At 42.9% G+C, this 27,824-nt stretch overlaps 1 protein-coding gene and 1 non-coding gene across 2 annotated transcripts in view; both read left to right on the top strand.

Annotated features, from left to right (window-relative positions):
- The window catches only part of Ppp1r8 (protein phosphatase 1 regulatory subunit 8), a 23,048-nt gene extending 307 nt beyond the window's left edge, over positions 1-22,741 (top strand). The window contains exons 2-7 of the mRNA XM_010632592.2: positions 1,849-1,909; positions 9,760-9,913; positions 11,642-11,862; positions 13,607-13,751; positions 17,605-17,669; positions 21,366-22,741. Coding sequence (XP_010630894.1) covers positions 1,849-1,909; positions 9,760-9,913; positions 11,642-11,862; positions 13,607-13,751; positions 17,605-17,669; positions 21,366-21,719 — 1,000 coding nt within the window. The 3' untranslated portion in view covers positions 21,720-22,741. The remainder of the gene's footprint in view (positions 1-1,848; positions 1,910-9,759; positions 9,914-11,641; positions 11,863-13,606; positions 13,752-17,604; positions 17,670-21,365) is intronic.
- Positions 4,424-4,589, top strand: LOC117287429. The gene has a single exon (XR_004518745.1).
- Positions 22,742-27,824: the final 5,083 nt, after the last annotated feature.

The following is a 27,824-nucleotide window of genomic DNA, read 5'->3' as shown; positions in this document are numbered from 1 at the left end:
GTTTTAGCCAGCCTGACCTGGAAGGGCAGCTCCTTTTTCGCTTAACGACCCTGGAATGGTTGAGGGGAAACTCCGCTGTGAGGGGCCGGGAGACGTGTGGAGGAGCTGGGAGCCTGCAGCCGGGGCCCAGGAATTGAGAAATCTCAGGGTTGGGGGCTCACAAGAGCTCATTTAGGCAGTTGTTTGGGAGATCAGCTGCTCTGTGGGGTGCTTGGGGGTCTTGGCCCCGAACTTAACCCAACTCCTGACTGCCCGGTGCTCTCGTGGAGCACTGCGCCCCTGCTGCACGTCCCGAGCGCAAACGAGCCAGCTTCCCGACCCCAACCCAATCTCAAAGTCCTGCATCCCGCTGCTGCTGCTGCCGCCGCCGTTGCCGCATATAGCATGTGGTACTTGCCTAACCCCGTAGACTAGGAGCTCCTTTAGGGCAGGGCTGGCGCTGACCTACCCTCTTATTCTCAGTGACCAGCACGAAGCTCGGCAAAATGGCATCAGTAGTTGTTTGCATCCCTTAGGAAGTTCTTAGGAATAGTGGGATAATTTAATTCAGTCTTTGAGTAGGGTATAAGATGAATAAGTATCATTTGACTTGCAAGGAGATGCATCCCATTTAGAGCTTCTGCTGCTATTAACTTGTCTCTGTCTCCCATTAAGATCTTCAAGGGCAAAGACCGTTGCATCTTTGTAGTCTGCTTCTACCCCTGAGCCAGGCAGGCTCATAGTAGGAGATCAGAAAGTATGTTTTGGTTAAACATTGTTTTCCCTGTTTCAAAGCGAAATTAGCTTTTGTCCAGTGTACTGCCATGGAGAGGTTGGAGCAGGATTGTGAGATAATTGTGTTGCATCTTCAGTTAGATAGGGTACTTTTTTTTTTTCATGTTCAAATGTAGGGGCTGAAGCATCAAATGAGCAAATCTAGGAAGCAAGTGGATGTGTGGCTATTTTTAGGGTTCCTTTACACTTAGGTGACATAAAAATTGCTTCAGTCTACAAATTCTATGTCCAGTTTGGTTCCTGGCTACATTGATTTCAAATTTGGGTCAGGACAGTACACATAGGAAGAGACTTTCTGAGATCAACTACCATTTCGCCAGATTCTGTTGTGTGCCAGGCATATGTGTATCTCCCTTTAAAGACAAGCCAGAGTATACAGAGGTTTGCTTAATCATGCTGTTCTAGAGAGACCTAGAGGGAAACATACCTCCTGTATTCATTTGGTACCTGGTTTCATAGGCATAATTTTGAGTTCCTCAGCTCCCTAATAATACATCTCTGATTTGCTTGTAAGAGGTTCAGGACCATCTCTTTGAAGTAGAGTTCACACCAATACCTTCTGTTTATTTTATGATGAGATTACTTTTTTTTTGGTGCTGGGGATTGAACTCAGGCCCTTGCCCTTGCAAGGCAGGCGGCAGAAGCACTGAGCCAAATCCCCAGCCCCATGAGATTACTTTTGACCAGCCTAAAACACCAACTGGCTTATTCTACCTTTATGTGATATTAGGATAGTAGCAAATTTATATTTAAACTTCAGATGACCAGATTAGCCCAACTATAGTACTTGCACATCTCATGCTGCCTTCTCTCACAAGTGAGTATCCAGTTAAAATGATAAATTTCTTGGGTGCTGCTCTAAATACAGATCCTCTAAAATCTCTTTTAGAGCGTTTGAATCACTTGGGAAGTGTCAAATGTAGAAAAGAGCTATAACAGTGAAATAGATGACATTTCTGTGCGACCATGAACTAATTATAGGCTGAGGAGAGCTGCAGTGTTGAATGGAACAATGATTGCAAATAATACTTATACACTCATGCTGAATATGCTTTTTTCACTGTTCTTTCTCAGGGCAGGTAAACCCCCACCTGGTTTACATCTGGACGTAGTCAAAGGAGACAAACTAATTGAGGTATGGCAATACATATCTTCCCTTTTTTTTCTCCCCATTGTAAAGTTTTTCTCAGTGACTCACTTTCCACCCCCTCCAGTGCTTTGTTTTCTAGCAATGCTACTTTTGTTCATCCTGATTTTTTTTCTATTAAAAGCTCATGATGATATAACACATTCGAGGCTCATATCTCCCATAGACACTCAGTTTTTTGTGACTTCTCTCACTTTCCAAATGAAGAGTTTTTAATAGATTATGGTGCTATAGTCCCCAATCAAACTGGAAACCCTATAACTTGGTGAATTTCCTGTCTGAGTATGTGGAGTTGGTTGCATGGATGGCATAAGGTATGCAATACCGGATGAAAAAGAATGATGTAGATTGAGTTTGACTTTTAAATTGCTTCTAAGAGATTTGAGTCTGTCTCTTCAAGTATAGTAAACTAAGCCACTTACTCAGAAAAGATGTAATAGTGGTAAAATTCATTCATTCATTTATTCAAAACATTTATTCTTTACTATGTTCCAGTCACTGAGCTCAGCAGAGGAGGGCAAAACATGGTTCCTGTTCTCAAATCATCCAGTAGAAAGACAGAATTGCATAATTAAAATTAAAATAAATACTATAAAGGAAAAGTGTCAGAATTCCAGCTTTTATACAAGTCTCTAGAGTGAATACCACATGAAATTTGAAGAGAACACAATATTGATTAGCTATCACATTGTGTATATTTTTATTTATTTTGAAACAGCTGTGTAGTCCAGGCTGGTATTGGACTCACTAGGTAGCCCACGCTGGCCTCGAATTCATGACAATCCTCTTGGCTCACCCTCCTGAGTGCTGGGATTACAGGCATGTACCACCATACCTGGCTTGAGTTTTTATTCAGACTGTAAGTTTTCGGGGTTGTTTTGGTTTTTGGGTGTTTTTTTGTTTTGTTTTGTTTTGTTTTTTGAAACAGTTCCACTGTGTAGTTCAGTCTGGCCTTGAACTTTGGCCCCCAGGGTGGGCTCAAACTTGTGATCCTCCTGCCTCAGACTCCCAAGTGCTGGTAGTACAGGTGTTTGCACTACACCTGGCTTTGTTTCTGTTTTTTAGCTACTAGGGGTGGAACCGAGGGCACTTTACTGAGTTTAAAACAAACAAAAATCCATATTGAATTATTTATCAAGAAATGGAGATTAAGCTCTGTGGTTGCTCAGCTAGAATTTAGGTTCCAAGCCCTGTTATTTGCATTACTGCTAGCTTGAAAAGCAAGTGAAATCTGCTAAAAGATCCCATGTAAATGTATTGTTGTCACTTTCAGGATGTTATAGAGATAACCAGGTATTTTGCAAAATATGAAGGCGTGCATGAGTTGTGATTAATTCTCCTGTTATTAATTCAGGAGAATTCATTAGGCTCTCCTGCTTTAATTCATTATACTCTCAGCTAATCACACAGAGCCCCTTTGTCACAGGTTCTCATCGAACCCAGAATCTTTCCATTGAGCTATCTCTCCAGCTCCTTTATTTTTTTAATTTTAAACCAGGTCTGCCTAAGTTGGGATTCAAACTACCGGCCATCCCACTTCAGCCTCCCAAAGTGCTGGGATCACATATGTTTGCTGCTGAACCAGACTGTGTTCTTTGACCTTAAAGATATTCAAGATTTTTAAAGATTCTCAAAATATCAAAATTATTCAAGGGAGAACAGCCTTGCTGGTGCCTGCCTCTAATACTACCACTTGGGTGGCTGAGGCAGGAGGATTACCACGAGTTTGAGGCCTGCCTGAAGTACATAGTGAGACCCTGTCTCAAAAAGAAAAGATTCAAGGGAATAATTTAAAATATTTGTAAAAACTCTTTTACTATAGATGGTTCCACAAATGCAAAATATTTGTTGCTAAATAGAACAGCATGAAAGCCAGCGATTTGGCTTAGTGGTTCTGCTGCCTGCCTTGCAAGTGCGAGGGCCCAAGTTTGATCCCCGCCCCTCAAAAAAAGGACAAAACATAGAAACAAAATATATAATTATTTGGGACCGGGGATTTAGCTCAGCGTTTTGGTGGCCTGCCTCACAAGCGCAAGGACCCGAGTTCAATCCCCGGTACCAAAAAAAAAAAAAACAGCATGAAGCTTGAAGTTATGTGGAAATCTCTTTTATTATTAGAATTTAATCTTTAGCTTGTAAGAGAAACAGGCAAGGTGGCCTGTCCTTAAATGGTAGCATCATGTTCTTTTGTGAAAATTTTATATTTTCATAGCACCCTTAACTTGTGCAGCACTCCGCTGATTACTGCTTTCTATTAGCTAATAATGTTCTCTTTCAGTGTTCTAAGTGTGTCTAGTTGCTACACAGTTGTCAAATTGAACACCTGAAATATATATTGTTTTTCGGAGGAGTAGACCTGAGAGGGATGCATGTGTATTTGTGTGGTTTTTGCAGGGCTGAGGAATGAATCCAGGGCCTCAGGCATGCTAGGCAAATGCTGTACCTGTGAGCTATATCTCCAGCCCAGTGTGCTTTTGTTTTTAAGGATTGAGACTTGATCAGCTGCACTTGATACTAACCGAGCTATCTATATCCTGGCCTTATATCAAAAGCTTGTGATATGTTGTGATAGTTGGGTTGAAAAAGTGCAATATTAAAACAAAAGCCATGAGATCATTAAGCCCATTGTGTAAAGATGCACTCTGAGTTATAACTCAAAGGCACAACTGGACAGTGGTATTCGCCATAACTAGTCGGGAAGTTTAACCTCAAAAGTGACTATGGTGTCTGGTATTGTGGCGCTTGTAATCCCAGCACTCTAGAGGCTAAGGCAGGAGGATCGCTGTGAGTTCGAGGCCAGCCTGGGCTACATATTGAGTGCAAGGTCAGCCTGAACTGCATAGTGACAGTCTGTCTCAAAAATCCATAAAAATAGTGACTATGGGAAGATCAATGCATTATTTCACTGACTTGTTAACACATTTTCTGAATTTGAAGACATACTGTTTTTCACTAAAAATTCCATAATTTTGACGTTTCTCTAATTGGGATGCCTTTGTTAAGTCCTTTGTCTTTTTTCCCTCAAACTCTTCAATCTCTGGTATAGCCCTGCTACCCTGGAATGATAGAAATCTGATCATTGTTATATTAGAATGTAAGAGCTGATATTCCTTGTCACCCAAATTTATCACAAATTTATTTTGTGAAAAACATCTGCATTTTAATATGAATGAGAAATGCAGTGAGATTCAGACTGAATAAATATTACCAAGAGAGGCATCTGTGGCCTGAAGCAGCACAGGCCTGTTCTGTAGCACATTAAGGCAGTTTAGGCAGGGCCAGAAGGAAAAAATAAAAATAAATACTACCAAGACAGCACAAGATGTTGAAATTTCAGGGCTTTTAACTTGAAAGCAGTGTCATATTTTTAACACAAGTTTTAAAACTTAGGTCATTGCAAACATGAGGGTAACTGAGCTGCCAGGCTGTTAAGTCCTGGTGCTCTATAGCAGTTTGGGCCTGCAATGAGCTTTACCAACATAGATAGGGGCTGTTGTACAGGTTTTCCCAGAGTTGACCCACATACCCAAGCTAGCTTAAACTGATTGAACCTTAAAGCTCAGCTTGAAAGAAACTAAGTGGTTATTTAAAGAAAAATTAAAAGTGTGACCCACAGAACTTACTCACTCTTTAAAGTATGCTTTGCTATATGGTATATCTTTTTTCTCTCATTGAGTTTATTGGTACATTTTAGGTATACAGTACAGTTACATTCATCATTGGGATCTTGTCCCTTTACATGACAGGTCTTGGTTCTCATTTTTTCCCCTTACCCCTGCCCTCCCTTCACCCCCTCCTCCCTTCCCTATTTACAAATACTTTATTTCCATTTTCTCATTTTTTTTCTTTTCCCTTATTTCCTTTCCCCTATCCTTCCCACTTCCCCTACACCTTTAGCCCTTTTCTTCCTGTTTCACATTGTCACTTGTATGGTATATCTTTTGATGTAAGTGAAACGAGGAAAATATATAATGTAGTAGTTAAAAGAGCTTCGACCCTAAGTCAGGGAAATCTGAATTTTTTTAAAACCTGAATTTTTAAACACAGCCCACAGTTAGTTAGCTCTGTAAACTGGAGTGGGTTAATTAATTTCTTTATGCCTCAATTTTGTCAACTATAAAAATAGGAAGGACAGTTTCTACCTACCTCATTTGGTGGTTCTCCTCATGTGAAATGGCATAAGATAAAATTCGTAGCACAGTGTATGACATATAAGCGCTCAGCAGTTTTTTGTGTTGTCAGTGCTGAGTCTCTTTGGATGAAGTGTGAGGACTCTAAAGCATAGGAGAGGATAGAGTAGCCTCCTGTGAGTTGAAGACCTAGCCAGGGAAAGAGGCCCATTAATTCCTAGCCTGTAATTAATGACTGTTATCAACTTTGTGCTGTCTTTTCACAAGGATTTTATAAAGTGAAATATAGTGTGAAATGTGAACTAGAACTTAATAAGATTTGTGTTTTGTTTTGTTTTGTTTTTTGGTACCGGGGATTGAACTCCGGTCCTTGCGCTTGCAAGGCAGGCCACCGAACCGCTGAGCTAAATCCCTGGCCCAAGACTTGTGTTTCAAGGAAAAAGATAGCATATGTGCATGAAGGTTATTCTTCAAGTGGCCAAACTAGATTATTAGACATAACAAAGGCGTAGTAGACTGTGAGAACTAGAAGTTTTAGTAATAATCCATCTAGTCCTTCATCTATGACAGTCTGGTTTACAACCAATATATGGCAAAGGCTTTATTGATCCAGAATTAAAAGAAATATAAGGACAAGGTGGTGAGTTTTTCATAAAGCTAAATTCAGCTCAAAGAATGGTCTTTCAGGCTGGGTGTGATGGCATATACCTCTAATCCTAGCACTTTGAGAAGCTAAGTTAGGAGAGGATCACACATTCCAGCCTAGGCAACTTACAAGACTCTTTCTGACAATAAAAACAGGCCTGGGGTTGCAGTTGAGTGCTGAGGCCCTGGGTTCAATCCCCAGTACTACGGGGGAGGGGGAGTGATCCCTTGATCCTTCATCCTTGCTCTTCCTACTTATTTGCTAATAAAATGACCTTTCTTGTATAGAAGAATGGTGATACTACTATGACAGGTTTTTGTTTTTGTTTTGAGACAGGGTCTTGCTATGGCCTTCAGTTCATTTAGGTAGTCTAGGCTGGCCTCGAACTCTTGGTAGTTCTCCTGCCTCAACCTCTCAAGTGCTGGGACAGAGGCATGTGCCACCATACTCAGCTTTGTGACAGTTTTTTTGTTTTGTTTTGTTCTCATGTCCTGGTGCTGGTGGTAGAGTGCTTGCTTAGCAAGGCCCTGGGTTTGATCCCATCACTACCAAAAAAATTTCTCCTTTAGGTAAAATGAAGAGTTAACACTCTTTATGTCAAGCTTTTCTCCCCCCATTTTAAGCGACATTTTGCTGGCCTGTGAAAACCCCTTTTCTGCTGTTATATTGAAGCATTTTATAGATTGTTCAGGTATTTTTTACGGGGGGTCATACTGGATATGGAACCCAGAGCCTCATGCATGCTAGGCAAGTTCACCACTGAGCTACATTCCCTCATCTTCAGCATTTTGTTTGTTGTATGTATGTATGTATTGAGACAGGGTCTCACTATGTAGTTGAGACTGACCTAGAACTCACTATGTAGCCCAGGCTGGTCTTGAACTCACAGCGATCTTCCTGCCTCAGCCTCTCGAGTGCTGAGATTATAGGCATGTGCCGCCATGCTCGGCTAGCATTTTTTATTTTTATTTTTATTTTTATTTTATTTTATTTTATTTTATTTTATTTTATGGTAGTAGAAATTGAACTCAGGATCTTGTGCTTGTGAGGCAGGCTGTGGCACCACTGAGCTAAATCCCTGGACCAGCATTTTTTTATTTTTAGATGGTGTCTTGCTGAGATGCTCAGGTTTGCCTATAGGATTCTCCCGCCTCAGCCTCCCAAATAGCTGGGATTATAGGCATGCACCACCACACTTAGACATGTCAGGTTTAAATTTTTTTTTCCTGCTAATACACAGCAACCTCTGAAAATATTTGGCATTCTTTTAGAATCATTCCAGATCTATGGTACCTTGTTTAGCATATTGCAAGTCAGTCACGCTTAGGTTTAAATCTCAACACTGTTGCTTAAACCTGCCAGACCACATTGGATGACTGACTTCATCTCTCTGAATCTATCCTCATCTTTAGCAATAAAAATGATATATGCTTTACAGAGTTGTTTTAGGGATTAGTTTAGATAAGATAGTGTTTTAAATGCCTAATATTAATAGCCCTTTGATACGTATTAGTCTCCCCCCAAAAAACCTGGAAAGTGCCATATGAGATAGTTCTGTGATTGGATATAATACACTCTCAGAGTCAACTCAGCATAATACCTTTTTTGCCAAAGTGAAATGAGACAATAAAGTTGGATTTGGGACTGGTGCATTGATGCCTAGTGTAATTTCAGTTCTTAAACAGAATTCCACATATATTTTGGGGCTATGGCTACATGATTAGAATACATATAAATGTTTATACACCATTCCTTTTCCAACCAAATAATGATCTTCATTAAAATGTATATTTTCTGAAAAACAATCCTAATACTTCCTAAACACGTTTTGTGCTGCTTATTTCCTGTTTGACCTAAAATTAAGAACCAGCAAAACTTTAATTTTCTAGTAGGAAAAAGACAGCCACTAGAACTAGAATTCTTTCATTTATTTATTTATTTGGGTTTTTTTGAGACAGGGTCTCACTGTATAGTTGAGACTGACTTGGAACTCATTGTGTAGCCCTGTCTGGTCTCGAACTTGCAGCAATCCTCCTGCCTCAGCCTCCCGGGTGCTGGGATTACAGGTGTGCACCACCATGCCTGGCTAGAATTCTTTTATCTTATGGGGACAGGACACTTACATCTATAAATTAAGAAAAGTTATTTTCATACCACTCTATATAGTTGAGCACCATATTTAGGAAGATTTATTGCCCCAGAAATGCTAGTAAATTATAATCAGGAAAGAATAGTGAAGACAGAGCTATAGCTGGGTCTGAGGGTAGAGTATTCCTGAGGTCATCTGCATCTTCTGTCTGAGACAAGGTAGGTGGTCAGCATCTTGAAAGGAATGCATGTAGATAGGCAGAGATATTTTTTCCTGTTCAGTAACCTGACTTTAGTTGGTCAACCAATGTTCCTACAATAAAAGAGTTTTTGCTGAACTTGGATGTGTTTGGTACCCTGTGGAAATTTTACCATTTAAGACACAGATCACATTCAGTTTTTGTAATAGAGCTATTAATGTCCTCTAGGTGCCAGCAGGTGAACTAAGGAATTAAAATGCTTTTTCACTACTAAGTTTTTGACCATTTCGGAATTACATGTAAGAAATGTAAAATATTGTTGTCATTTGGTATCTTAATATAACTTATTAGACTTGGAAGATTGCTTAAGAACAGACTAGGAAAAACTACGGGATTGTTTCAGAAAACAAGTCCCTGAATGGATTTTATGTGCACTAAGTATTTTTGTTTTTGTGTCACAGGGATTGAATGTAGAGCCTTCATGGTGAGCTATATCCCCAGCCCTTTTATTTATTTTATTTTAAAACAAGGTCTTGCTAAGTAACAGTTATACAGGCTGGGCTTAAAACTTGCAGTCCTCCTGCCTCAGCCTCTGAGAGTGCTGGGATTATAGGCATGTGCTTCCATGCCTGGTTGTAGTTTAAAAAGAACAAGAAATTTTTTTCTTGGTGGCAAGAAATTTTAATCTATTCAAGATCCTCTGCTTACTTAATTGGAAGTTTTTTATGTGCCCTATTGTGACAGAATTTAATATTTAATTTAATATTTATTTAGAAACTGATTATTGATGAGAAGAAGTATTACTTATTTGGGAGAAACCCTGACTTGTGTGACTTTACCATTGATCACCAGTCTTGCTCTCGGGTCCACGCTGCACTGGTTTACCACAAGCATTTGAAGAGAGTTTTCCTGATAGATCTCAACAGTAGTAAGTATTTTTCTCCCATTTCACATGTTGCTGATGGACAGTATGAAAATATTTTTTGGGTTCTTTTGTTTGGAAAGCTTGTTTTATTGCATGTCAAGAGAAAAGATTTTTATATTTGATTTTTAAATTAGGTCTTCACTATTTAGTGGTTCTCCTATTTTCCTGAAATAATTGATAACTGTGAAAGGAAGAGGGTTTGGGGGGAGTACTGTCCTGAGGGAGGTACTAAGTATATCTAGAGAACAAACCTGGCACCCTGGAATGAGGGAGTTTAAGTACTCAGGTATTTTGGGACTGTGATAATTGTGTTTCAGTTTAGGCAGAAGCCATGCTTAACCCCATTGATGTAATAGAGCTGCCGTACGGTACATTTTAAAGGTACTTGTTTGAGCAAAATTTAATCTACTGTAGTTTCTTTATCCCAGCTACCCTTTGCTTTGGCTGTGAATTATATCAATTTTAATTTCATGCCCTCACTCCGTAACAAGATTTTAAACTTTCCCTAAGATAATTCACAGCTTTACAGTTGCACCTTGGCTATGTGGGCTCCTTAAGTTTGTTCATTTTGCCTATTTATAAACAGAGTGTAAAATGTAGGAAAGGGTCCTGCTTCCTGGCCTCATCACATGGAAATCCTCTCCCAACAACACACACAGACACACAGACCACCCCAGTCTTACGTAAGGGACTTGGTGAGTCTTGCTGTGTAAGTCCTTATCTTTTCTCTCCATTTTATAACATGTAGAATGCTGACATGGAAAAATATTCAGAATCTCATAGAATTTTGGCCTGCCTTAACACTGGCATTGTACCTGTTTTGGTCAAGTTCCTTTCTTGTCCTTAGGAAAACATGAGCATAGCTGCCACTAGGCCAGCAATTTTTATATTCCTTAGACTTGGAGCTGGAGAAAGCAGCTTCCTGAGGGCATGGCTTCTGCTGGGTTGGAGCCAATCCTGTTAGACCCAGAATGGAGTTAAGCCTGTCTATCAGAGGGAACAGGCAGTGGTGTTTCCTACTTGGAGGAACAAAATATCTGAAGATGTATAAGAAATCAACTGAAGAGAGCCGAGTGTGGTAGAGCATACCTATAATCCCAGCATTCTAAGAGGCTGAAGCAGAAGGATTGCTGTGAATTTGAGGCCAGCCTAAGCTACAGTAGTGAGTTCAAGGACAGCCTGAACTACGTAGCAAAACGCTATCTCATAAAAGAAAAAAAGTACAAAAAAAAGGAAGAGAAATCCACTGTATAACAAATCCACTGAAGAGTTTAAAGCTCAGTGAAGGAGTTTTCCTTCTCCCTGTAATACATGATGGCGGATACAGTGGATCCAATGGCATTTTTATTTTTAAAAGTTTGTTTTCTGGCCATAATTTTTCTATAACTTTTAACAAAAAACCCAAACTTATGTTCTGGGAGGCACTGACCTGAGAAGAGAGCTGAAGATAATGCTCTACTTTTTATTTGGTTTGTTGTTGTTGTTGTTGTTTGTTTTGTTGTTGTTGTTGTTGTTGTTGTTTTTTGAGACAGGGTCTCACCACATAGTTGAGACTGACGTGGAACTCGCTATGTAGCCTAGGCTGCTCTCGAACTCACAGTGATCCTCCTGCCTCAGCCTCCCGAGTGCTGGGATTACAGGCGTACACCACCATGCCCGGTGATGCTGTACCTTTTAAAACTCATCCTGTTTTCGGTTTCTCCCCTAACATTCTGATTTGATTATTCCCAGCACATGGCACTTTCTTAGGTCACATTCGGTTGGAACCTCACAAGCCTCAGCAAATTCCCATTGACTCCACGGTCTCATTTGGTGCATCCACAAGGGCGTACACTCTGCGTGAGAAGCCTCAGACACTGCCATCAGCTGTGAAAGGAGATGAGAAGATGGGTGGAGAAGATGATGAACTCAAGGGCTTACTGGGGCTTCCAGAGGAGGAAACTGAGCTCGATGTAATTCTTTGTCTATGTTATTGCTTTGTCTTTGGGGAAGCTGGTTCTTGTAGTATATTGCTGTTCTGTGTAGCCTGAAGTACCAGAGATTTGAAATGCCAAGAGGTTCTCTTGAGCCCAGTAATGAGCCCTGTGGCCACCTGTGTTTCCCTGCTATTAGAATCTTTTTTACTGGCTATTAGAAGCCAAGGGTGGGCATTAACATTTTTCTGTCCTTATGATAGCTTAGAGCTATGTTGTTCAAATCAGTATCCACTAACTACATTTCAAAAACTACTGTAGTCAGTCACATGTAACTTGTAGAGTCTATTTATTGAACAGCACAAAGAAGAGAATACAGTCAGCATGTTCTGTATTCTCAGATTCAACCCACAGTAGATTGGAAATATTCAGGGAGAAAAAAATTACATTTATACAGAACACATACAAACTTTTTTGGTCATTACTCCCTTAACTATACGGTGTAACATGTTTACATAGCACTTATATTGTACCAGTTATTATTAGTAATTTAGGGAGAATCTAAAGTATATGGGAGGATATTCATAAGTTATATACATTTTACTTGAGGGGCTTGAGCATCTTCAGGTTTTGATATCCACAGGGAGTTCTGGAGCTGGTCCCCCTCAGGTGCTCAGGGAGGACTGCATTTGCACCATTGCAGAAAGTTCTGTTAGCCAGCGAGACACTTGCAGTTTTGTAGCTTTTCTGTTGCTGTCCAAACTCCGGTAGTCTTCTGAATAGAACCAAACTGCTTCCAGATTGTTTTTGTTCCTATGTATTTACTATTCCTGTATACTAAGACCACTTCCTAGTATTTAGGAAGAAAAGCACAATAGAAATCTTACAGGTTAGAATTCATTTTGTTCTCATGCCGGGAATGTAGCTCAGAACCTGCTTGGCAAGTGTGAGGCCCTGAGTTTGATTCCTGGTACCAAAAAAAAGTCATTTTGTTCTTAAGAGGTGGCCTCATCATATTTAGGGACCTTGCTTCTCCCCCTCCTGGCTGCCTCCATGCTTCCGTGTCTTTTAGCTCAGCGTGTTAGATCTTCTGGGTCTTCATTCTGAGACATTCTAAATGTCTCACACTGCAATGCCAATTGAAGTAAATTGAACAGATTGTGAAGAGGCAGGCAGCAGTATTAAGGCTGGGTTAATCATGGAGATGGATTGATGGCTATGGTACAACTGAGGCCAGATATATGAAAGGGAATGACAAAAGATTGTCAGAAATGAAATGCACTGACAGTATCCTTAACAGTTATAAAGGAGAGAGTTCCTGAGAAAGCAGCAGCTAGTTATTCTTTTTCATCTCTTATCTAAAAGAACTCTTGGAGTTCCTCCATTACATTTCCTTTAATTTTCGCATGAATGCATATAGTGTTCCTTCAGAAACAAACAAAAAAACCCAAAAAAACACCACCACAGCAAAAGCAACAATACAACTCAAGGCCTTTTACCTTTTTTTGGTACTGGGGATCGAACTCAGGGCCTTGCACCTTTACCTTCTTTTAAATAGCACTCCTTCGCTGGTCTGTGAGGATGTTCTGTGTTCTTTTGAGCAAGAGTTATTAGTGTTACCAATCTAAGAACAATATGAATCTCTAAATGCAGAAGAACTTCATCTGTCTTGCCGGCCAGTGTAAGCTCCTGATGCTTCCTGCCGTTTATTTAATAATAGTATGTTTTTCATCAGATTCCCTATTTACTGACTTCTATCTTTCCTGTGTGAACCCTGGCCTAGAACCTGACAGAGTTTAACACTGCCCACAACAAGCGGATTTCTACCCTTACTATAGAGGAGGGGAATCTGGACATTCAGAGACCAAAGAGGAAGCGGAAGAACTCACGGGTGACTTTCAGTGAGGATGATGAGATCATCAATCCAGGTGAGATCTCTTCTTGGTTCCTTGTGATGAAAAAGTTGTTATCTTGGAGTAATATGTGCAGCCTACAGGACACTTGGAGCATTTCTCAGCAAATGTTAGCATAGGGAAGGGGACATTCATTTGAGAGGGGGTATTTTTGTACAATTCATCCACAGAGTACCCTCAACACTGAAGCATTATCCGGTTACAGTGCGAAAGAGAAGGCCGAAGGGAAGCTCTGGGTTTACAGAGCAAGGTAGTGATTCTCCTCTGCTGCCCAGTATGTCTGTGTCATAGTGGAAAATTATCTTCACCTCAGAACAGAACATTGTCTTCATAGAGTTTAGGCTAGGACTGGTAACTGCAAGGTTGAAGTACCTCTTGCTGCAACCACTAATCACATTGAAGACTTGCCTTGCTTACAGATAAGTTTGTATGGGAATGTTGGCAGGATGAGAGAATCCATTTATAGAGAATGCCACTAAATCTGCCATCTAGTTGCATCAGTCAAGATTTATTGCTAGGCATGGTGGCACATGCCTGTAATACTAGCACTCAGAAGGCTGAGGCAGGGGTATCACCGTGAGTTTGAAGCCACATTGGGCTCCATAGTGAGTTCAAGGCCAGCCTGAACCACATAGTGAGACCCTATCTCCAAAAGTCAAAATAAAGAAAAGATTTACTTATCGAGGCTTCTGTTAAATCACAAGTGCGATGATAGATGGATGCATAGGAGGTACTTGTAATTTATAAAGTGATAGAATTCAAGAGGTTTTTTTTTTAACTATATTTGGCAATAAATTTCAGGGGCTGGAAATGAGGAATGCAACCTATCAGATTGCTCCCCTCCTCAATTGAAATGCTAAATAGCTTGTGATCCTGAACTTAGGTTCAAAATATCAGTTATTTAAGTGGGAATCAATCTGCTTCACTGTCAGACCTAGGAAAGAAAAGACCTAGGGATTTTTAGTTAACTGAAAATACAGTCTGAGTCATCAAGGGATGTAGAAACTAATCAAGTGCAATTCAAGTTTGAATTCATAGAAGAGTGGAGGGGACAGTCACCCCACCAGTGTGTGTTCTGGCCAGAACTCCCCACATACATTATGTGGTCCTAAGGGGCGTTGGAGGCTGACAGCCATGGAAGACAAATCCCTGGGTAGTGGGGAGGTAAGGGAACTGTACTTGGGGAAAGAAGGAGAAAACATGGCCACTGCGGCCAGAAAGAAGAAAGCCAAAACCAGAGCCAGAGGGTACCAAGTATTTGACTCATCATTTAAAAAAAAAAGTGGAAAGTAACGAATTTCTGGCCTATATTTAGAAGAAGACTGAAAAAGATTCCTATGAAAGAGATCAGGGCGTTCATTCTACTGACTGCAAGTTCACTTTCGGATGGTGTGTGAAGTGGCATGGACTCCTTCTCAAAGGTAGTGAGTGCCCAAGGGAAGTTGTTCACGCAGGGACTAGATGACCAGTTTCCATAAACCGGATCGTCCCCTCCTTCCCCTCCTAGTACTAGGGGACTGAAGCCATGAGCACATGGCCACTGAGCTACATCCTACCCATTTGAGGCCAGGTTGCTCAGCCTGGCCTTAAATTTGTGATCTTCCTGCCTCAGCTTCCTGAGTAGCTAGTATTATAGAGTAGTAGCTGGGATTATAGGTGTATACCAGGGTGCCTCACTTTAATTTTGTATTTTTAAGCAAGTTTCTTGCTTAAATAGCCAGCAATTTGAGAACTACTAGACAAGAAAATCTCTTAGTCTCTTTCAGGAAGCAGGGTCTGATCTACTGTGTTTTTCTCCTTGAAAATAGTGCCCTAGGGCTTTATTAAAGCATTGTGTTCAGGCAAGATAACATAATGCTTAAGAGAGCTTGATCAAGTGACTTAGTATGACTGTTGACTTCACAGGCCTGGCAGAAAGATTAAATGAGTTAATGTGTGCAAAAATACTTAAGGTTAGTGCTCATTACTTAGCCCTTAAAAATTGTTGACCAGTATCCCATCTTATCTTCCTTATCCGTGCAGCCTTTCCTGCAACAGAGTTAGCAAGGAATTGGGGTTGGGTCATCAGGAGCACAGATATCCTAGACCCATGTAGCCTTCCTCTTTAAGACTAGAATCTAGAGAGAGAAGGAGAAGAGGGTGTGGACCCCCTGGAACAGCTTAGCTCTGCGCTGCTGCAGGCCTCTGGCACAGGAGGGGGATGTCACCCATTCCACTTGGGCCCCATTTGCCTTAGCCCTCATCACCCTTGCTGGAGTGTGATTGGAACAGTTTCCGAGAGGTGAGAGAAAAGATTGTGCCTTTTGAGAAATAGTATCTTTTCCCTAATGACCTAAGGTATCCATGTAGAAGCCATTCAGTGAACAGATTGGTATAGCTGGGGATAATCTTCAGAGGCATCTTATTATATGAAAAGGTAGACTTACATAAACCAGGAACTAATTATTCTTATTAAATAGACATTCTGTGTTTTCTAAGAGATTTCATAGGAGTGCTTTTTCAATAGCAAGCAACTTTAGTACCTTCAAAATATTATATAATATCTGTTAGGGAACAAGGTTTCTCTTCTACTACAATGTAAGCTAAAGGGAGCCTGGAGTAGTTTTCAGCAGTAGTAATGAAAGGTCTGTCTGCCTTCTCCACGTGCTCAGCCTTTGAAGAGAAGACTGTCCTAAGAGCACATCCCATACACCTCTTGATTTTCCAGGAATGCCATTTTCTTTTTGATGTGCTTCTGTGTTTGTGAACTATCTGTCTCTGTTTCTCTGAACTCCTTAAAGGCAGTACACTATCTTGTTCTTTATTTCCATGCCTGATAACCAGTGCATGAGGCTTGAGAGAGTGCTGTCTCCCTGCAGAATGAATAAAGCCAGAAGCTTTGTAGAGTACAATGTTACATATGTAGGCTTTTAAAAAGGAGCTGCTTTCTCACCCTCCTTAGGCAAAAGTCTTGATTGTAAGGCAGATATGGTGGTGCATACCTATAATCTCAGCCCTGGAAGGCTGAGGCAGAAGGAACATAAGTTCAGATCCAACCTGGGCAACTTTGTGAGACCTCTGCTTCAAAAATTTGAAAAGTTGTACCAGGCATGGTGGCACACACCAGTAATCCCAGCACTATGGAGGCTGAGCCAGGAGGATCGCCAAGAGTTTGAGTCCAGCCTGGACTACATATTGAGGCCCTGTCTCAAAAATTTTTTTGATTATATACAGTTTAAAGTAGGGCATAAATGGTGCACACATGTAATTCCAATTGCTGGGGGTGTTGAGGAAGGAGTATAGTAAGTTCAAGGCCATCATGGGCAACTTAATGAGACTACATCTCAAAACAAATCAAAAAAATATATAGTTAAGTTATTCAGATTAAAAGGCGGGGGTGAGTTTAAAGCCCTGGGTCTGAGTCTTAAATCTGTTCTTTGCCAATAAACAGGTATTAGCCAGCTGTGAAGTATGTGACCTCTTGTCATTGTTTTATCAGTCATATGAGATTGGTAATTTTTACCATTCCCTCCCCCCAGAAGAAATGTGTGGAATGGGAAAGAACTTGGGGAAGGCAGCACAGTGCTATGGTCTGGAGCGCAGGCCTATCTGGCTACTGGGGCTCAATTCCCAGCTTCTCCTCTCCACCAGATGACTGAGCCTGTCTCTACTCTAAGCTTCAGTCTGTTTTCTTGTCTATCTAATATTGATTGCAGTAGAACTTAACTTGTGGGGTTGTTGAGAGGATTTAGCACAGAGCCCAGTACCTGGTAAACACTTTTGGGGTTGGCTTTATTATGGAAATATGAGTCACTGTGCATGTTTGGTTTCAGTGGGTTCTGTACCCAAATGGAGTACCAATCCAACTCTATCCTCATCTTCTTTTCAGAGGATGTGGATCCCTCAGTTGGTCGCTTCCGGAACATGGTGCAAACTGCAGTGGTCCCAGTCAAGGTAGGAAGTACATTTTAACAGTATTTAAAATGCCTGGATTCAAAACCCAGTTAGGGGGTGGGGCACAGTTCAGTAGTAGAGTATGTGCTTAGCATGTGTGAGGCCCTGACTTTGATCCCTGGAACCGCAAAAAACAAATACCACCAATGGCACAACTACATTTTGGTTTATGTAGATGGGTGTTAAGTGAGTGCATAATTTTAAAACATTCTCTCTCCATTTTTCATCTGTGGAAACACTCTTTCTCTGTACCCCCTCATGTCTATCGAATCCTGGAGTACCACAGAAAAACTGTAGGTGACCTACCAGTGTGATACGACATGTAAATTATGTGGCATGTTAATCTGTAAGTTTACCTTCCAGAAGGGTGCAGAAAGAGGCCCATCTTCCCTTTCTTTGGCCTTTTCCTTTTGACTCAAAATAAGCATCTAGGTGAGAGAGAAGCATTTGCAGCACTGCACATCTGTGGCTTTTGCCAGACCGTTATTTTGTGAACTGGAAAGGTACAGTTAGTAAGGTCAGTCTAGATCTGGATTAGATTTAAAGATAAAGTATGTTAGAGAACTGAGAAGTAGAAGGTACAGAGACATTCTTATTCCCAGCATGTGAAGGAACTTCCTAATGAGTAGAACTGTCTACACTTGATTTTAGCCAAAAGGCCAATTTTGGTACCGGGGATTGAACTCAGGACCTTGCACTTGCAAGGCAGGCAGCAGAACCACTGAGCCTAAATCCCTGGCCAAGCAGAACTGTCCAAAAGGGTACAGATTGCCCCTGGAAGTAGTAAGATCATACATAGTAAGTCCCTGTTAATTGCAGTATCCAGAAGTGACTGGAAACCAATACTGGCTGTAGTAGTGGTACTCAGGAAGCTAAGCCAGAAGGATTGGGAGTTTGAAGCTAGCCAGAGAGAAACCCTGTCGCAAAAAAAAAGAAAGTGTTGAGCATGTTTAGAGATGTTACAGGGAGTTTCAATTTTAAGAAGTCTTTAGAATGAATTCATCTTGATATCCATGAGAAATTGTTTCTGGGACCCCTTTGAATATCATTAGAGTCCATGGGTGCTCCAGTCACCTATGTAAAATGGTATAGTATTTGCATATAACATCCACTTGCCCTCCTCAAAGTATACTTTAAGTCATCTCATCAATACCAAACACAATGTAAATAGTTGCTGTACTATTTTGTTTAGAGAATGCTGGCAAGAAAAAAGACTGTACGTACTTAGTGTAATTTTTTTCCAAATACTTTTGATCTTCAGTTGAGTGAGTTCAAATTTGGAACCCATGTATATTAGACTGAACTGACAAGATATGTCAGTGTTCCTACTTCATCTTTGTTTTAAATTCAAACACAGTAAAGGGTGAGAAGCATCTTTTATGAGCTTTAGTGCAGTATGAGAAATTAAATTAATTTTTTCCTGTAGGTTGCCATAATATGTCACATTTTCCCCTGAGCTCTGTCTCCTTTGTCTTCCTCTGTAATCTATTATCATTAAAGTACAAAATTGGGAGATAGCTTTGTCTTTTTTCCCTTTGGTATAGTAGAGGCCTCACAATGCTACACAATTGCTGTATTACTGAGCTAAATCCTCAGCCCTTTTAAATTTTTATTTTGAGACAGTCTCTTAAATTACTCAGGCTGGCCTTGAACTTGAAACCTCTCTGCCTAACCCTCTGTGTAGCTGGGATTATAGACATACACCACCGCCACAATTTTATTGTGATATAATTTATATACAGTAAAATGCAAATGTTTAAGTGTATGGTTTGAGTTTTCACATGTGGATACACCTGGGACATGGTGGCCCACACCTGTATCACTGTCACTTCAAGGCCAGCCTGGGCTACATAGTGACTTTAAGACCTAACCTCGACTGCATAACAAAACCCTGTCTCAAAAATAAAGCAAAACGAAACATATGGATACACCTGTGTAATCATTATTATAATCAAGATATAGATTATATATATTTTTTTTGTTTTTGATACCAAGGATCTAACTCAGATCCTTGCGCTCGTAAGGCAGGTGGTGGAACCACTGAGTTAAATCCCTGGCCCTAGATTATATATTTTTGAAGGAACATCAAAAAGTTCCCTCATGTCCCAATGCAACCGGTTCTTTCCAACTCAGCCCTGGACCACTAGTAAACTACTTTAGAGATGGAGATGGAACCAGGACTGGTGATACATGGCCTGTAACCCCATCTTCTCTGGAGGCTAGACAGGGGAACTCAAGTTGGAGGTCAGCCTGGGCTACTTAGCAAGACTGTATCAAAATAAAAAAATAAAAAGAGGGGCCGGGGATTTAGCTCAGTGGTTCTGCTGCCTGCCTTACAAACTCAAGGACCTGAATTCAATCCCTGGTACAGAAAAAAAAAAAGTAAGAGTTTGGGAAGCCATTTGGCACTCCCTCATTCAGTCCCCAGTGCTGCAAAAGTAAAATAATAACGAGAAAAATTGGAGCCACGTGTGCTGGTGCATGCTTATAATCGCAGCTGCTTGGGAGGCTAAAGGGGAATGATCATGAATTTGAGTGTACCTTAGGTAACATAGTGAGATCTTGTCTCACAAAAAGAAATAGCTGGGGCGTGGTAGCGCATGCCTGTAATCCCAGCACTCGGGAGGCTGAGGCAGAAGGATCACTGTGAGTTCAAGACCAACCTGGGCTACATAATTCCAGGTCAGTCTCAACTACATGGTGAGACTTTGTCTCAAAAAACAAAAAAACAAAAAAAAAAAAGAAGAAGAAAATAAAATAAAGAAAGAAGTAAATAAAAATTGGGCATCCAGCTGGGACAGAGATATACTCCCTACAGTCCCAGAACTTAGAGGACTGAGACAGGAGGATCGCTTGAGCCTAGGAGTTAAAAGCTGTGGCATGCTGTGCACTATTTTGTTGTCAATATAGTGGCTTTCCAGGAATGGAGAACCACCATTTGCCTAAGGAAGGTAAACGAGCCCTGATCAAAGGTCAGAACTCTGGAATATCCACTGAAGTCTAGCCTCAATAATGTAGCAAATCCTTATCTTTTATATTAAAAAAAAAAAAAGTTGGTTGTGTAGCTCAGTGGTAGGATGCTTTCCTGACATGACAAGGCCTAGCCTAGGTTCAATCCCCAGCCTCAAGAAGAATCGGGTACACGACATAGAAGTATCAACTTTTTATATTCTCCCTCAAAATGAAAATGGCTGAAATAGCACTTTTATTTCTTGAATCATTTTGAGAGGGAGAAGTTTGATCCAAGATGTAAAGAATAGCCATTAAAATTCCATCAGTTTTACTTTATGTAGAGCTTAGAATACCGTCCTCATTTTTCTCCATTTGACATAGAATGGTAAAAACTTTATGGGAGTCAATGTGATTTTCAGACCTCAGATTTCAAGACTGTGCAGTGGGTTGTCTAGGGATAAGAGCAGACTAGAAGACAGATCTTGCCAGGCATGGTGGTGCACGCCTATAATTCCAGCACTCTGGAGACTGAGGCAGGAGGATCGCTGTGAGTGTGAGGCCAGCCTGGGCTGCACAGTGAGTTCCAGGGCAGTCTGAACCACATAGACTCTGTCTCAAAAAAAATCTTTCCCAAAGGCTATTTTTCTAAGACTAGATTGGAAAACAGAAACAAAAAAACTGCTCTTGTGCTTCCTTTCTTATCTCCTCTCTCCTTCTCTCCCCCATCCTCCTGGCAAATCACAGAAGAAGCGGGTAGAAGGCCCTGGCTCCCTGGGCCTGGAGGAATCAGGAAGCAGGCGCATACAGAACTTTGCCTTCAGTGGAGGACTCTACGGGGGCCTGCCCCCCACGCACAGTGAAGCAGGCTCCCAGCCACATGGCATCCACGGGACAGCACTCATTGGCGGCTTGCCCATGCCATACCCGAACCTCGCCCCTGACGTGGACTTGACTCCTGTCGTGCCATCAGCAGTGAACATGAACCCCACACCAAACCCTGCAGTCTTTAACCCTGAAGCCGTTAATGAACCCAAGAAGAAGAAATATGCAAAAGAGGCTTGGCCGGGCAAGAAGCCCACACCTTCCTTACTGATTTGATATTTTTGGTCATGGAAAAGGGTGGGAGTGGGTGGGAGTGGGGTGGAAGGGTGACGAGGGAGCTGATGTACTAGGGAGAAAAACTTTCCACGTGTGCAGTATCGTCTTTCAGAGTGTCTCCTGGGGTCCTGACCATGTATATTAGACTGGGGTGGGCTGAAATACCCCACGAAGCTGTCTTCACAACACTGCTGGTGCAGAGAAAGGTTTGGTAGGTTGTTTTAAGTAGACCGCTCTGGCTCTTTCCCAGGCTTCCACTGCCTCCTGATCCTTCCCCCTCTCTCCAGTATCATTTTTATGTGATGTCGCATAGCCCAGGTAGAACCCAAAGCTGTGGAGGTGGCAGTAGCCTCTCCAGTTTTGGGGATCCGGCAGCCTCATTTACATTTTACTACCATTGCAAATCCCAGGTAGCAAAAGGGTTGCCATGGATCCCACACTGATAAAAAAGGGTTAGCATTCTCAAGTTAAGCTAAGGTTTAAACTAAAAAATGTTTTCTTGAGTCAGTGTTGGGTTTTTTTGAGGGGGTACTGGGGATCGAACTCAGGTCCTTGCACTTGCCGGGCAGGTGCAGCCCCACTGGGCTACATCCCCAGTCTGAGTCAGTGGTTTTGAGGTCCAATAGTTAGGCTTTCTTTTGTCCTTTCTGTTGGAAGGAGGACATTTTGATTTGCCTTTGTCTATGACCAGTGCAGGTGTATAGTTTTTAACTTGCAGTATACTGTTTAACTTTACCTATTTTCTTGTCAAACCTCAGCCCTCCACTTACCTCAGTTTCTCAGTTCCAGAGTACTGTCCTCTACTCTGCGGCATTACTTTGCTTTTTCAGTGTGTCATGAAGGCAGTTTTTTTCAGGATATGACCAATTAGGGAAATTCAAATTAAAAAGAAAATGTTTTACTCTGTGAGCAGTTAATGTCTCTTGGGGGACATTTTTACCTGTTGGTGTGGAGGCTCTTCCCCCTCAGTTGAGAGCTCTGCTTCCTTGGAGCTCCCAGCGTAGACCTAGCTGACAAACAGGAGACCGAGGTAGGAATCGTTGATATGAGCTTTGTACAGAGATTTGTACATTTGTGTAATAGGGCTTTTCATGCTTTATGTGTAGCTTTTTACCTGTAGCCTTTATTACATTGTAAATTAAATGTAACTTTTGTCACTCTGGTGCAGCCTTGAGTTCGTCGTCCCCATCACTGATCATCAGGGGACTTTGTCAGACTCGTGGCCTTCAGGCTGGGAGGTGATGCTTTGGTCCCCACTTTATACCACAGAATGATGGCCCCTGATCAGTGTGGCTATTCTAATCGGAGATGCGAATCCCCAGACTGAGGCCTCACAAAGCAAAGTGGGTTAAAAGGCGCTTGTTGCCCTCATCAGACAGAACAGGGGTCTCACAAGTGAACACTGGGCATCAGGCACGTGTCCTGGGGTGAGCCAAGCCTGGTCACCCACTCATATTTGCAGTACAGCTCAGTGGCACAGGAGCGAAAGAAGCGGAGAGAATTTGGAGGGGCTTTCAGCAGGAGTTTTCGTGGAATGATTGCATCCTGCTTCCTTGGCTCATCTGCAGTAAGTGCTCCTTAGGGACAGATGTGTGGCTTTGTGATGAAGATGCCGCTCCGTTATAATCTGGGGCGTGAGAGTTTGGACTCGCAGCAGGAGCAGCCTTCCAAAGAACAGGTCCATGACATCACAGCTATACAAAAGCTGGCCGCACAGGTTCTGTAAAGACCAGTGTCCTCATAAGGCCATTACTTCCTCTCACTGGAGTGAACAGTCACCCACCACATAGCCACACAGCGTGCCATTTTCGTCTCATAGCCCATTTCTGTGCACAAATGGGAGGCTCAGACGAAATAGCCTCACTGTGAAACCCTACTCTGAATCTAGAGCCCACATGCTGACATGTGGTCTTAGGTCGGGTAAGGTGAGAGACCTTGGCCTGTGACAGGCACTGCATTAGGCTAGGCTGTGACTAGATTTTCTCTCCTCTGTTTTGAAGTTACATAACCAAATTGAACAACCTTTCAGAAGTATAGTGACCTAAAGGATTTAGATTTAGTTTAGGTAAAATATATCTTTTTTGGGAGAAATTATGTTGTGCAGTTTTGGTGTCAGAATGTATGTTGGAAGCTAGATAGGCTGGCACATGCCTGTAATCCCAGAGCTCAGGAGGCTGAGGCAAGAGAATCACTGAGTTTGAGGCCAGCCTAAACTATATTGTGACACCCTGTCTCAAACACGCCCCCCCCCAAAGAATTTGCACTGGAGAGTAAAACTTGTGCTAGCCATCTCGAGGTTCAACTAAAAGTCCCAACAGGAAAGGATGTTTATTTCATTTCAAGGATCCAGCCAACCTAAGTATGGTGGCAGGAAGTTGTGATCCTAGCTACTCGGGAGCTTGAGGCAGGAGGATCACAAGTTCAAAGCTTGTCTGGGCAATTTAGTGAGATTTTGATTCAAAAGTAAGCATTACTGGTGTAGCTTGGTGGTAGAACTCTGCTAGCATGTATAAGCCTCTGGTTCAATCCCCACCACCACAAAAGGACTCCATGTACTTAGGTACAAGCATGACTGGCTGCACTTTGTTTGTGTGGATCTGGCTTATCTGATGCCATGTTTTAACTTCATTCAAACCATGGTTTAGTGTCCCTCAAAGCTAAGTATCCCAAAGAGCACCCCAAGATGGGGCTGGGAGTTTGGCTCAGTGGTTCTGCCGCCTGCCTCGTAAGTGCTAAGGTCCTGAGTTTGATCCCCAATACCAAGAAAAAAGAAAACACTCCAAGAGAGGGCTCAGTCTTCTCATCCTTATCCAACTCTGCATGACAACTATAGTTCAGCCCCTCCTCACTACCAGGTTTGGCAAATGATTTTTTTGTTTGTTTGTTTTTTTTGAGACAGGGTCTCACTATGTAGTTGAGACTGACCTGGAACTCGCTATGTAGCCCAGGCTGGTCTCGAACTCACAGCGATCCTCCTGCCTCAGCCTCCCGAGTGCTGGGATTATAGGCATGTGCCACCAGGCAAATGATCTCGTGCATGTGGGCACGATGCTGCTAGGGAACATGGCCTGTTGCGTGGGGACACAGGCCCACTGTGGATGAGAAGTGACTTGTTTTCCCCAGAGTTCCATGTATACTAGCAGGTGGTCTGCCAAGGAAGGAAGGCCTGCTCCATCTCCCCTCCCCAGGGCAGAATCCTGGGGAGAACACCCACAGAACAGGCGGTGTCTGGAGACCTCCCTGCTCAGAATCAGCGGGGTGCTGGCCTAAAACACTCATCATTTTGTGAAAATAGACTTCTAGGGTCAGAAGAGACTCAGGGCACCCTGTCCAGAACTCTCATTTGTGGGTGGGCAATGAGTTTTTGCAGCGGCACTGGACTGACACAGATGAGTAACCCCCCACGCCACCTGAGGGGCCACCTTCTGGAACGAAGCATCTTCAGGCACTGCTGGTGGTGAGACCTCTAGTGGCGGAATTGAATAGATCCTGACCTAGACTTGAGGGTCAGGAAGGCTTCTGGGGGGCGGACATAAGCTTAGCCAAGCGCTAAAGAACAAGAACTTAGTATCTGAGGAGTGTGAACCAAAGTTTTCCAGGTAAAGGATCTGGTATGGAGATGGTAGGCAGCTGGGAGCGGGGGCAGAGTTCCTCTCTACGCCTTCCTGGGGAATTTGAAAGTACCAGGAAGGAATTTTCTTTTACACACACACACACACACACACACACACACACACACACACACACGACACGCGGCATGCTTGGGTATATAACATGCACACACACCTACCTTCCTCATCCAGTGTTGGAGGTTTCCTTGAAGGGTGGTGGTGACTGGTCAGATTCCCCTAGAGGGGGAAAGGGTCATGGAGACCTGCTGACCAGCTACACTTGATGGCTCCAAGTGGTGGAAAGGAGGCTACCAAGCAGAAGCAAAGATGAGGCGGAGTGGGTTGAAGCCCTTGGCATGTGACAAGGTGGTACGAAGGTCGGATATCTGCAGAGTTCTCTGGAGGGAGTCATTGTTTCTGCCCTGGGAGGTCTGGATTCTGAAGCTTCCACCTCTTCAGAGGCAGAAGTGCAGTTCCAGAATATGCCAGCAGGTGGGGCCCTGGGCCCAACCTTGGAGCCACTATGGTAACCAGGGGGGACACCCAGGGCTGCAGGGCAACAGAAAGGGAAGGAAAAGAATCTGACTCATTGGGCCCTGGGCACTTTCTGGGCCTCGTCCCTCCCAGTTCCTCCAAAAGTCTTGAGAAGAAGTGGGTTTTACAGACACAGAACTTGTGGCTCAGCCCACAAGATGAAGGTCACAGCAGGCGTGTAGTAAAGCAGGTTTCACACATGGCCCTCACGTATGGGACCATGAACAGCACCCAGCAGCCCCTGTTTCTGGATGCTGCCCTGCCTGTTCCGGAATTTGGAGAAAGCCTGGTTTTCGGTCCATTTCTGATTTTTTTCTTGTCTCCATCTCTGGTACCTTTTGTGGTAGGTAGGACTTCAAGTACTGAACCTCCACACCTACGCCCAGTTGAGGCCGGGGCTCCTGCAGACAGTGCACTCCCAGCCCAGGATGAGGTTCCTGACAGAACATGCAGAGAAGATGTGAAAGACAGAGAACCCACCTGCCTGCCTCAGCCTCCCCACCACACCCCACCACCTTCATTCCTGCCCTGAAGCTCTGTGGAGCCTGCCTTCTCCCTCCTGCTGTGGTTCCTTCCACCCGCTCTCACTGTCCCTGCTTGCCTGTCCTCTGGACACTCATGGCAGGATTCAAATGTGCCATTACTGTTCTTGCAGAAGGAAAACAAAGCAGAAAACCTCTCTTGACTCCCCCCGCTGGCTACCTGAGCTTCCTCCCTATTTCTCTGCTCTAATTGCTATCTCCAGTTCTTTTCCTCTATTTGCTGCTAAATCCACTCTAGTCAGGCTTGGCCATGACATGCCGTTAAAACTGTGCCTAGCTGGGCAAGGTGATGCACACTTGTGATCCCAAGTACTCTGGAGGCTGAGGCAGGAGGATTGCAAGTTGAAGGTCAGCCTGGACAACTTAGTAAGAGCCTGTCTCCAAATAAAATGGAAAGGCTAGATGTGGCTCAGTAGTCCTCTAGGACCTATCCCTACTACTGAAAAGAAAAAAACAGCAACAACAAAAAACAATAACAAATACCTATGCCTGCTAACGACCTGTCAATCACATTCACTTCTGAAGGCCCCTTGTCTCCCTCAGAGAGAGTCAGGCTGTACTGTGGCCTGCATGCCTTTCTCTTCCCACGCCCTCACCTTCCATCGCCTGCTCTGCTCCTCTCCCTGGTCTCTTTCCTGCAGCTCCCTGGGGTTCAGTAGCATTCCATGCCTGTCCTGTCCCTATGGTTGGGCCTCTTCTCAGCCCAGTGTCAGCAGGTCTCCTTTACCCCTGCTTCCACGTGAGAAGGAAAGCAAGGCCAGGCCGTAGGACCAATAGTGTCAGCAGGTCTCCTTTACCCCTGCTTCCACGTGAGAAGGAAAGCAAGGCCAGGCCGTAGGCGCTCTTGGCCGTAGGCCAAGGCCTGGCGCTCTGCTGGCTGCAGAGTTACTGCACTGAACGCAGACTAAACATGTGCACTGCCCAAATCACAGAACAGACCCCACGGCCCCCAAAGATATGTCCACCTGGAACCTCAGAACAGGACCTCATTTGGGATTAGGGTATTTGCAGAAGAATTAAGGTAAGGACCTCAAGATGAGATCCTGTGTATTAGAGCAGGCTCCAAATCCAAAGAGCCCAGACTCAGAGTGGAAGCCACGTGACGATGGAGGCAGAGACTGGAATGAGTTGTCTGCAACCCAAGAAAGGTCAAGGACTTCCGGCAACCACCAAAATCAAGAGGAAGGCAGGGAGCAGACACATTCTCTCTAGAGTGTCAGAGGAGCTGGGCTTACCTCTGTAACTGTGAGAAGATTCATTTCTGTGTTTTAAGCCACCAAGTTAGGTCGCTTGGTACAGCTGCCCTTTGGAAAGTAATACAGTTGTCCTATCCTGGCTGGTAAGTGATGACTTCTACAGCCTGGGGATGTAGCTCTGAGGCATTGTACTTGTGTAGCACAGAATGTCCTGGGTTCAAA

This window comes from Fukomys damarensis, unplaced genomic scaffold, assembly GCF_012274545.1.
Source record: "Fukomys damarensis isolate Sample0158 unplaced genomic scaffold, DMR_v1.0_HiC HiC_scaffold_23, whole genome shotgun sequence".
In the NCBI taxonomy this organism is placed as follows: domain Eukaryota; kingdom Metazoa; phylum Chordata; class Mammalia; order Rodentia; family Bathyergidae; genus Fukomys; species Fukomys damarensis.
This window is presented reverse-complemented; position numbering and strand designations above follow the sequence as displayed.